The sequence below is a fragment of the Hydra viridissima genome, unplaced genomic scaffold (assembly GCF_058129835.1).
Source record: "Hydra viridissima isolate aposymbiotic clone 2 unplaced genomic scaffold, HvirCarnegie_v1 scaffold_5, whole genome shotgun sequence".
Lineage (NCBI taxonomy): Eukaryota > Metazoa > Cnidaria > Hydrozoa > Anthoathecata > Hydridae > Hydra > Hydra viridissima.
The window spans coordinates 6,035,703-6,047,932 of record NW_028324304.1 but is presented as its reverse complement, the minus strand read 5'-3'; the positions used below and the strand labels follow the sequence as shown (position 1 = coordinate 6,047,932).

Genomic DNA, 12,230 nt, shown 5'->3' with positions numbered 1-12,230 from the left:
TATTATAGTTTGATCTTTTTCTTTTTTTTATTGTATTATTTTTTTTTTTTCTAACTTATTTTGCAGAGGTTTATTAAAAAATCTTAAAAAACATACCCCAAGTTTATAAAATCAAAATTTAAAATCTTCTTGCTGAAAATTAGTTACACTACCACTAAATCGAATCCATTTAATGAAGCGCTCTTCTTCTTTCTTTTTTGGAAAAACATTCTCTGCACAGCTTCGGGCTTTGGGTCGTTATTTTCCTGAAACAAAAATCCTTTAATTAACAGTTTTCCTGATAGCAGCGCGCATCTTTCCTTTAGGTTCCTTCAACTTGAATTAAACCACCAACTAGGTTGCTCCCACATCAAACTCAAACCATGACTGATCCTTTTTACAAAAATTTACATACAAAAATTTACAAAAATTTTATATTTTCTACATACGACTGAAGAATTACAAATATAAACATACGACTGAGGAATTACAAATATATACGCCCCACTAAATACACAGCCTTGCTATAAACTCAAATGGCAAGTTTTTAAGTTTTAAAGTTTTTAACTTTTAGATATTTTCATATCTAATATATACATGTGGAATACACTCTTGTTTTCGCTCTCACTAATATGACTCTCTTTTAATGAATTCAAAACATAAAAGTAGTAACATTTAAAAACAAAGTTCATTTTTTATATTGTTAAAATGTAGAACAAAACTGCATTTCAATCATAAATTGCTCATTTCGATTCTGGGTTTGGTAGCCCATACATCCATGTTTCAAAAAATAAAAAAAATTGAAATCATCTGCCTACGTCCAAGGAAAAAAAATGACTTCGAATTTTCTCATGTTATTGGCTCCTTTCGTAAAGGCATAAAGAAGAAAAGTTGATACTTATTTATGAATACCTAAAAAATTTGATAGATAATCTCTAGAAAAAATAAAATTTGATAAAAAATAAGAGTTCCAACTGGAATGTGTGGAACGTGTAGAAATCAACTTAGAAGGGTTGAAAGAAGAGTATCTTTCAAGCTGCCTACTCTGTACAATTTCAAACTATCAATGTCAAGACTTTAACAAGAGTTCCTACTGTAACTGCCTGATTTGCCAAAACGGTAAGCTGAAGCTGACTGAAAAACATTCTTTGGATAATTCTGCAACTTCGAATCGCAAAAATTTCCTGAAAAGATGTTCAGATTGTTTGTCATCACCAATGAGCAAATTTTCATGAAGCAGGGTTGAAACTTGTAAATTTTTTTACAAAAACTACAATTGCATAATAAGGCAAAAAAATGCCACACAAAGAGTACACAGTTGTTTACTGCAAAAATCTCTCTGAATTTCTGGCAGAAATTTTACTTAAGAGACAACTTCAAGCAGGTTGTCTCATAAAGGTTGGGATTGATGGAGGTTGAGGTTCCTAAAGCTAACAGTAAGTCTCTAAAGAATGAATAATGAAGAAAATTCAAGCAGTCCACCTTCAAAAAAAATTGTCACCTCTCGTGCTCTAAAAGACAGTGGAGTTAAAAAGCAATTTCTAATTGCAGTTGCAGAGGATCTACATGAGAATTACAGCAATATCAAAAACTTTATTGAGGTTGTTTAACCTGGAAATGTAGACTTTGTAGTCTCTTGCGAGTTGAAAGTTACTAACATTTTATGTGGTCTGCAATGTCACTCTAGCTCACATCCATGTCTATATTGTGATAGTGAAGCAAAAAACTTAGCTGAAAAAGGTGGGCTTAGGACGCTGTCTGATCTTCAAAATTGTTACACAGACTTTCTTTCAAAAGGTGGTGACATTAGTAGGGCAAAGTTTTTCAACAATGTTGTCTATAAATCGCTTCTAAAAGCTGATCTAAACAAATTCATTTTCGAACTAATTCCCCCAACGGAACTTTATCTGCTTCTTGGGATAGTAAATCATTTGTTCAAAGCACTAAAAGAAGCATTGCCAGAAGCAGATGAGTGGCTAAAAAGACTCAACATCACAATCCAACCATATCATGGCGAACAATTTGCTGGCAATGATTGCCAAAAACTCCTGAAAAACATTGAAGTAATAGATCAGCTCTTTGAGAACCTAGATTCATTAGTTTTGGCCATAATTGATGCATTCAAAAAATTCAGTGCAGTTATTATAGCCTGTTTTGGAAACGTCCTTGACAAGGAATATGAAAAAAAAATCGAAGAATTACGGACATCTTTTTTAAGTCTAGGATTTGTAAGTGTGACCCCTAAAGTGCACTTCTTTTTTTTTTTTCATATTGATGATTTTATCAGAATGAAGAAAAGATCCCTTGGTCCTTTTAGTGAACAATCTTTAGAAGCTCTTCATCACAATTTTTCTGCCCAGTGGCAAAGATAAAAACATTCAAAATTACATCCACAATATGGAAATTGGCTTGAAAGATGTGTGGTTGAATACAATAGCAAGCACATTAAGGTGAAATATGTCTGTTGTATTTTTAATGAAGATTGAAACCTTGCTACTTTAAAATAGGTGTTTGTGACAAAAAAAATCAACTGAGAATGTACCTATGGATTTATTTAAACTGATTGAAAAATTTATTGATGAGATTAAATCTTTTTTTAATATTTATTTGTTTAACCTGTGTGTAATTGTAATTTGTGAAAAAAACCCACAGTAAATAAAACCTACATTATTTAGAACTTTGAAACAGCCTTTTGCCAAAGTTTAATTATAGACACTATTTTAATAGTTTTTTTTATTTTGTGACAGTGTTTAAAGTTTAGAAATGATTCAAATTCAAAGAAAAAATGGTGATTAAAGAAATCTTTTCCATTAAAAGAAAGGTCAAAATGACTGACAAGTTCAAAGTAACAATGATTTCCTACACATTGACTGATGGCTTAATTTTTTATTTTTAAAGCCTCTATGTATAGACGATGCATAACAATAATAGTAATATCAGTTTTATTATTTATTTCTTATTTTTGAGTGTGTCTTTTGTGGTTTGAGGCTCTCCGGGCGATAAAGCAAGAAACAAAAAAATCAAAAAAATCAAAATCTTTTTTTTTTTCCTTGGACGATTTCCTAGGATGATTTCAATTTTTTTTCTTTTTTTGAAACATGGATGTATGGACTACCAAACCCAATTGATTTTATTTTTTGATCATGACTTTTATGTTTTGAGGCTCTCCGGGCAGGTGTGAATAATTATGAGTGTTTTCAAACAAAATGCCATTGATGATAATAAAGCTGGAACGACACAAAGTGAACTATGTTAAAAGTATAAAATAACAAAAGTGGTTACAATGGGGTATATTAGTTAACAAATATAAAATCTAAGGAAATGGAAAAACTGACCATTAAAGTGGACGACCGAAGAAAACTAATTCTCATATTGATTACAAATAATTAGGTACGTGAAAAAATATCCATTTACTAGTGCCAGAGGTGCAATTTGCAAATTGGAACTCAATATTTCAGAAAATACTGCACGACGACGATTGGATGATGCAAGGTTGTTTAATTATCGTGGAGCAAAAAACCATTCATTTGAAAACGATTAAAGGCAACGAACACTGTTGGAACTATAAACCATGGGGGTGATTAGATTTGATAAACTGGGGGTGCTTTACAGAATTTTTCTGGATTGGAATCACCCATATGTAATTCAATTCTTAAGAATCAAATGATAGCTTTGTAGACGAAAATATGCCCCTATTTTCACACAATTACAAGCACACATTAGAACTCGTTAAAAATTGTTTAACACTTGCAAAATTTTTAAAATGCAATGAGCTGCGCAATCTCACGACCTAAATCCAAATGAGAGTTTATGAAGCAATTTGATGATAAAGTAAATCTGCTTGGTACACGCAGAAGTTCTGCAGAACTTTAAGCTGCATGGTCAATAATAATAGTTAAGCCAATAAATCTATCTTGTTTAGAATTAATGCTTAGACTATATTTTATCTAAACACACACTTTTTGTATTGAAGTCAAAATAGAATGTAACGTACTATAATGCTTTTTCTTTTATATTTTCAATATGTATACGCCTAGTTTTGGTGGACTGTTGAATGTTTAATAAGGAATTCCTTCGTCTAAGCTGTTTATATATATATATATATTTTTTCCCGTTCATTTTTATGACTCGAACCAAATAGGTTTTTTTTTAACAACTTGATACGAATTCAAAAAATAAAAAATTCGAAATATTAAATACATGATATATTTCTTTGTAACTGTAGTTAAAACAAGTTACTGTTCGTTTGGTTGACATTTTTATTTACAGCGTCCCTCTAAATTCTTGACTGCTGAGAAGCCAAACTCTGATATTAAACATTTCATAGTCCTCTTTTCTTAAGAACGAGGACTGATTAACTTTTTGCGTGCTTTGGTCAAACTCTGGTAGCTTCAAAACCATTTTATGAAATATCGAATCCCAATTTGCAAATAGTATCTCTGGCACTAGCAAATGGATTTTTTTTTACCTAATTATTTTATAACCAGTATGAGGGTACTTTTCTTCAGTCGTCCACTTAAACGCTTAGTTTTACCAGTTCCTTCCGTTTTATATTTGTTAACTAATCGACTTATAAACGCTCTAGGATTTTATACTTTTTACATAGTTCATTTTTTATTGTTCAAGCTTTATTATTTACAATGGCTTTTTGTTTGAAAACACTCACTTATTAGGTGTATTTCTGTAATCTTTTAGTATAGTTTTTCTTAAATATTTGTAAACTTTTCGTAAGTTTGCTTGATGCATATTAAAACTGTGCATTACTTTGATGGTGCTTAATGAACATGCAGCATCTGGACTAAAGCCTGTCCGGATTACTGGACACATCTTTGAGTTTAAGCACACAGAATGTGGTGAATTTAAATTTCGAGTGAACTCTCATTTTAAAGCACATTCTTTTTAAACTTTTGAACTCTCATTTTAAAGCACATATCTCATTTTAAACTTTTGAACTCTCATTTTAAAGCACATATCTCATTTTAAACTTTTGAACTCTCATTTTAAAGCACATTTCTCATTTTTAAAAAATGTTATACTTGCGGAAAATACTTTCTTATGCCCCTGTAAAAAAAAACCTTGAGTTCAAATTCAACTTTAACAGCATCATAAATTAAACCTCAACTTAAACCCTAACCCTCTGTAATTAATTAAAAAAAAAAAAATTTCTGCGAAGGACCGCAACAAAAGTGGAACAACAATGAGCCAAGAGGACTAAAAAAATGTAAAAATCAAAGATTCAGCTTTAAGATAAAGTTTATTCATGCATATAAATATAAAAACTTATGTTTGACAATAATTCATATTGAACTATTAGCGAACAACCCTGTTGTTGTTTCTTTGTCTTTGCTCAACACCTTTATCGACAACTACGGCATCGACAGCAACATCGTAAACGAGACGATTGTGCATGAACATGGTAAGAACGGGGAGCATGACGGGAAAAACAAAGGATATACATGTGTTCTTTAGAAAAGCGCGAAAACAAGATCTAAAATCAATAAGTTAAAAACCTTTTCAATAAATTGAATTAGGATATTAGAATCCCCTGATGCAATATTAGTTTAATTTTAGAGCAAAAATCAGAGATGAGACTTTTTCTATCATTTAGTAACTTTGTTGATTGAACTTGATTAAATCTTTATGGCTGTATAACTTTAGTACAACTTATTAAGTTTTAGAGCTTTTTCTATTTATTGTGGGTCTATTCCTCTAAAAACTCAGCGAAAACTGCTTGGGTCAAAACGACTTTCAATGACCATCTTCTAGACAGGTCTCATCTGCTCTTTTTTTACAATTGATTTTAACATGCATCAAAACCCTTACTCTAACACAACCAAATACCGCTTACCTTAAAGCTCCAAGAGGTCTGGGAACAATGCTCACTGTCTGCTCAATACTATCATGCTCTTGAATGTCTTTGGAATATAAAACTTTAAGATTCATTATTCTTTTACCGAGAGTTGAACCGTTAGAAAATGGAAGCGTACCAGAGAGCATATAGCCCTACAATTTATTTGAAAAAGTTTTAAGTATTAAAAAATCCCATATCCAATAGCAACCAGGCGAAAACCTATATAATTACCCAAACCTCATAGGCAATAACAACCAGGCGAAAAATAAGTGCTTGTATAAGCATTTCTTCAATGTCTGACAGTGAGGTTGTATCGTCAATAATAAGTATATAGCTGAATTTTTCAAAGTATTTATCCCCATAGCTAAAAAAAAAAATATAAAAATAGATTACAGATTTTCTTCCACTTATTAAAAAAATATTCTTATATATTTTTCAATATTAACTATTAAACAAAAACAAACAAAAAAAGTAAAAATAAGTGAATAGGAAAATATTTTGCAAACTTCCAAAACCCTAAAATCTTTGTAAAAGTAGTTATTTTGAGTTATTAAAATATTTAGGAAACTTCAACTTTAAAGTTACAACAGTTAAATGTCAAACTCAAAAAATATAAATAAGTTAAATAAATTGAAAACAACAGAGTAACAGATTAAAGTTTACATGTGCCACAATTCTGGAAGGTTTCATTGTATTGAAAAAAAAAACTCTGAAAAAACTGAGAATGCTAAACGTAAGAATACATGAATCTAAAAAACATATCATTTCAGTTGTATCGTTAAAAATATCACAATTTCACTGTTTTACTATTGGATGAATTGTTTTAGAAAAAAATTTAATCATTAAGTTCCATTTTTTGATTTACAAACGAAGTAAGAAATAAACAAAAATCTAAATTTGGATTCAAAATCTATCAAACATTTTGTTCATTAAAACACCATGTTTGTTATAAGCAGCATGTTACAGCAGATGTGAACTGTATTGGCGCTGTTACTACATAACATAAATCCAATAATATTGAAAAAAAAACAATATGTAAACAAATGGGACATTAACCAGAAGATGCAATTAAACAGGAAATCATTTCTTAAAAAAAAAATTCAGTTAAAAAAAAATGTTTATATTTTAAAACTTTTCATTGAAACTACTTTTCTATTTTTTGGTTGAATACAAACTCATGTTAGAACTTTGCTGTATGCTTATTGTGAAATTTCACACCCACCAAAGGTCTGAAAACACTTGAAGAGATTCAAAAAATGGCAAAAAAAAAACAAACAAAAAAAAACAAAACAAAAAAAAAAAAAAAAAATTACAAGAAGGTTACAGTCACAGGACTAAAATGAAGACTTTTTTGTTTTTTATACTTTTACACCTGCTAAAATATTTTATATTTTTTTCAACTGCATATATAAACAAGAACTTTGAGCTATAGATATCCCTCTGTGAAAAACTTAGGAATACACTGATTTTGATTTTTTTTTTTTATGAAAATATTTTAAATTCATTTTTTAGTTTGTAATTAGTTAAGCTTTTCAATATGTTATCAAATATATAGATCTGTGGCAACTTATAACTCAATTTTTCAGAGGACGCTAAAATGAAAAAAGACCTTGGGGTTGAATTCAATATGTTTTATCTGTTTAGGTAAATGATTGTTAAGGCCAATAGCAGAAAGACACAAAAATTTATTATCTGATTGCACATCTAAGAAATTTCTGGTAAGATATAAACTAGCTCTACTATTAATTTCAGTTCATTAAACACCAAACTAACATTTACAAGCACAAAGAAAAAAATTACTGCACCTAAATTATCTAAGTAAAATGTTTTATAAAACTGGAATAGTGTACTAGAAGCAGATCTAGAATCAGATCGCATGAACTTTTTGAGCTAAATATATAGTTGATTTCTGATTTAAGTATAAACTTACGAATATTAAAACAAAAAAAAAAAATACATAGATTTTAAACTATTCAACATTTCTCAGTTAAAACCTCCTAATTTGAATAAGAAAAACTTGTCATCAATATTCGAGGTCCACAATTAAGAACAACAGCAGCTTAATTTTTGTATAATGGCTGTGCAAGTGCTTAACAATGTGAAACATAAAAAAAACAAAAAAAAAAAACAACCTTAACAAGATCTTGAATTATATATATGTTTAAAGAGAAAGTTGTATGCATCATTTACGTGTTATTATACCACTGAAAGTCTGTAAATTTGTGACAGTAAAACATGAATTATTTTTGGGTTTGGACTTGTACTTGACATTGACACCATTTTCATTAGTTTTCCCACCAATTTAATGCAACCTTCCAGAGGATTAACTTTTTTGTTTTTATTTACTTGACATAATACTTGAAAAAAATAGAATAGAAGCAGAATTGGCTTTAGTAAAACAAAATCGGTTTTAGCCAAAATTTAACAAACAACAGGTAAAGCAAAAACAAATATATAATATGGAAACTTTCGTACAACTAAAACAAAATTTATGATAAAAATAATGACAAAAGCAATGATAATTATGAAACCTATCAAAATGAAAACTCACATCTGATAGATGAGATAGATTTTGCAAAGTGCTAACAGCAAGAAATCAAGAAATTCAGCAGCTATTCTTTTAGAAAGTGGTGCGAGTTTGACAACTAAAATATCAATAAATTAACTTAACACAATTATTTTTAAAAAGGTTAAAGATTTTGATGTTTTTTTTTTTTTTTTTTTTTTAATGAACACAAGAATTTTAAACTTTTATACTTCAATAACTCAAATATAAAGTAAGTTTTTTTTAAATATATATATCAGAAAGTTGCACAAAAAAAGGATTTAAAAATAAAAGTTTTTTTTAAGTGATTTTTTTAATTTTATATTAATTTAGCAATGGATAACTGCAAAAAAGGTTAATTTCAAAGTTAATTTCCTTTACAATATAAAACTTTGAAAGAAATGATTAATGACTTCTTATAGCTGTCAAACAATTAGCTTTTTCTTAGCAGTAATGCACATGGGTAGTTTACACCCTGAAGGTAGCTATCTGTTTGATATTATTAAAGCAAAGAGAAAAAATCTTACATTTTTCTCTTTGAAATGTGAAATTTTTGAAATGAATTTTTTTTTTTTACTTGTTTAAGTACCAAAGATAAAACAAAAAAGAAATTTTTATTCGTTAATTTTTTGTGATAATATTTTTTATCTGTACTTTGTTAACATTCTAGTGTAGGTAAGCAACACATAATTACACAATTTTTGCAAAATTTTTGTCAAGTTTTGCATAAATAAAAGAAATAATCAACAAAATCATCTGCAGTGCAATAAAACATTGAACAAAGATCTACAATAAAATGTTTTAACTTTATTTGGCTTTTTTCAAAAGAACATTATGTATTTTTTTATCTGTGTTATAAAGTGGCTGTTTAAAATTTAATATTAAATTTTTCTTTACAACTATTTAACAAACTTTTAATAGTGTGCAGTAGCAAATGGTATGTTATACATCAACTTTGTTTCTGATTGTGTTTATGTGATTAGAATAATAGAGCCATTGAAAGTATTTTAGAGACTTCTTATCACTACTTGAAGATACAAATGACAAATTTAATAATGAAATTTTCAATACAAGGAGGATCTCTGCTTTAACAACCTATTCTAGATTACTTTAGCCAAATCTTTGGGCTGGGGTAAGTGGTCAACATTTGATTTTAAAATTTATGTAAACAGGAAAATGCAAGGCAAAAATCCTTGAAAACAGTTTTAGACCTCTGTATAAAATCACTTGTAAAACCAAAAAATATTGTTTATATTTATGCATATTATTGCATTCTAAATGGCTATTTCTGCATGTGTGTCTTTTCTAATCAATCACACTATCGATAGTAGCCAAAACACTCTTGGCGACAAAAGAGTTGATGATTATAACTGTCAAGGCTGTTCAATGGTACAAAGTATCCAAGCAATGTATTGTAACATGAGTTTGAAAATTCATTTTTTACACACTCATCTAAATTATTTTGCTCTTGTAAGTAGAAAATTTTCACTAGGATTCACTAGGATTTTACAGGATTCACTAGGCTGAACTAAGAAGATGTAATGAAGATCATTGGAAGTAAAACATAATAGCAAAATATATAGAGTTTTGGAAGAGTGGGATATTAAAACACAAAATGATATCATGACCCTTATCAAAAGCTATTCTGCAAATATTGCAGCTTATCTCTCTGCAAATGGGGGATACATTTCATATTAAAATACCTGTTGTTTAATTTTGTTGCTATGCAAGCCTTCTCACTTACATCTAAAAACAGTGCTGCTTTATGTGCATAATAATTGAGTAAATCAGAAAAAAAGGAGATGGTCAGAGCAATAGAAATAAATGTGTTTTTTGATTTATGTATTTTTTTATCAGTTAAAAGTAGTTGATTTAAGTTTGAGTAGTTTTATTTTAACATGGAGCAAGATAAAAAAAAACAACTTTATTCACCAAATAGAAAAATTTTTATTTGTTTACATAAAAACATAAAATACTTTTATTAAAAGTTGTAAGAAATATACTTCTGTTATATTAATATTGTTCCTACACATATTTTTAATGTTTTTCTTTTTCATAAAAAAATGAGGCAAGCATGTTAAGATATTTGCTTTCAACATCATTGAAAAAAGTTAGAACATTTAAGATTGAAGTTATACTTTTGAGTCTCAGCATTTTTTGCTATTAATATGTATACTTCAAAAGGTATACAAAATGTTAATGTTATGTGATAGAAGAGAAAATTGAAAACATAGGGAGAAAAAATAGCAGCTGATCAGAGATCAATTGAATATTGCAGATAGAATATCAAAATAGAACCATATTAAGTTTGGTCTGATAAAAATTTTGAAGACAATATTTTTAAAGGATTTCCATGCCTCAGCAACAAATTGAAAGGTGGTATTTTTGGTGGATTTCAAGTTAGTAAATATCAAATATAGAAAACATTTATTTTCTATGAATGAGATCAAAGCAATAGCAATAAATGTGTCTGAAAAATTTATTGCTAAACTCCTTGGAAACATCAAATATGTAGTTTCATTTGACCAAACTACATAGCATTTCCATAATATAAGGGCACAATTTTTAGAATCTCTTGTGGAGTTTGTGATGACATTAGTACACCAGCAAATATTTTAACATTTGTTGCAGTTTTTTAAGCAAATTTCTTAAGATTTCGCTTGTCTCAAATTAGTTACATGGTCATTGACTTTTGATAGGTAGCCAGATAATTATTTGCTGAGTAAATAGCTGGTCATATTGAGGCATTTAATGATAACTAATTGTTGACCATAGTTTGGTCAAGCAAGTCTCTAGCAAGTTTTTTTTTTGCATTCTCTTTAGTTATCTTGACATAAATGATCTTTTGTCCAAGTTGTTTTTGACAAAACAAAAAATACTTTATTGCATCAAGTTTAACATCAGGGATGCCATAATGATAAATATATTAATTTGTACATAGTTGCGAACAATTAGTTGTATTTTGGGGAAAGTATTTTAGAGCTTAATAAATAAACAAAAAAGAGAGTTTACACAGCTATTCTGAAAAAAAAAAAAAGCTGGCAGGAAAAATTTTTTAGTAACTGTATTCAAAACATCAGGAAAATCAATAATTACTAGCTCTACTTACTAACTCTTTCTTCAATGTCAATATCTTGTCGCTGCTGTTGTTGCTGAGTGTTATTTCGTTCTTGAGGTTGTTGTTGGGTATGAGCTTGATTTTGGTGCTGCTGGATCTGATTCATTAAGGATGCTACTCGTAACTTTTCTTGCAGTACCTGTCCGTATAGTGTCCATGAATAGTTCATCCAACACCAGTTTTGCCATGCAATAAACATTGTCATATCATCTGTATATTTATTTGGTGTGTTAAAAACATCATTAAAGCTTTTTTGATCATTTCCTTTTTGCTCCTCTTTTTTATTTGAACCACCATTAGCATCCATCAAGAATTATACATGCAAGATTACACAAGGGTTATATAATTTGTAAAACAACTATGCTAAATCAATGAAAATTTAACATATTACAGACGCAACAAATAATGACAGTAAATAACTTATTTTAAAGTGTCATATTAACTAAATTTACTTCATATCTACATGATTTTTACCTTTTCTTACATCTTCTGGTAATTTAAAAAAGGCTTGATCCTCAGACTTCTTTTTTTTATATACCTTTTTTTTTTAAACTGCAAAGATTTTTTCAAGATGAGAAAGTTTAGCGGTTGGTAATAGTCATGATCTGAATAATTTCATAAAGAAGTGATAAAGTAAACTCTTTTGTTTCTATAATTGTGATTAAGTAGTTGCACAACTCCCATATGTTTATAAAAGCTGATGCGATCTTTACAATGTGATCTTTTAAAATTCAAAA

At 28.8% G+C, this 12,230-nt stretch overlaps 1 protein-coding gene across 2 annotated transcripts; it reads right to left on the bottom strand.

The window, feature by feature from the left end:
* Positions 1–5,214: 5,214 nt before the first annotated feature.
* LOC145188965 (protein FAM8A1-like) lies at positions 5,215–12,230 on the bottom strand. 2 transcript variants are annotated; one of them, XM_090088518.1, is made up of 6 exons: positions 11,968–12,230; positions 11,485–11,856; positions 8,382–8,475; positions 6,068–6,194; positions 5,828–5,982; positions 5,215–5,467 (listed from the first exon to the last, which is right to left on the bottom strand). In XM_090088518.1, exons 2-6 carry the CDS (start codon positions 11,798–11,800, stop codon positions 5,290–5,292), a joined length of 870 nt encoding a protein of 289 aa, XP_089944644.1. In that variant the 5' UTR covers positions 11,801–11,856; positions 11,968–12,230; the 3' UTR covers positions 5,215–5,289. The 2 variants fall into 2 exon arrangements, with proteins under 2 accessions (XP_089944644.1, XP_089944643.1); XM_090088517.1 differs by lacking the exon at positions 11,968–12,230 and having other exon boundaries at positions 11,485–11,884.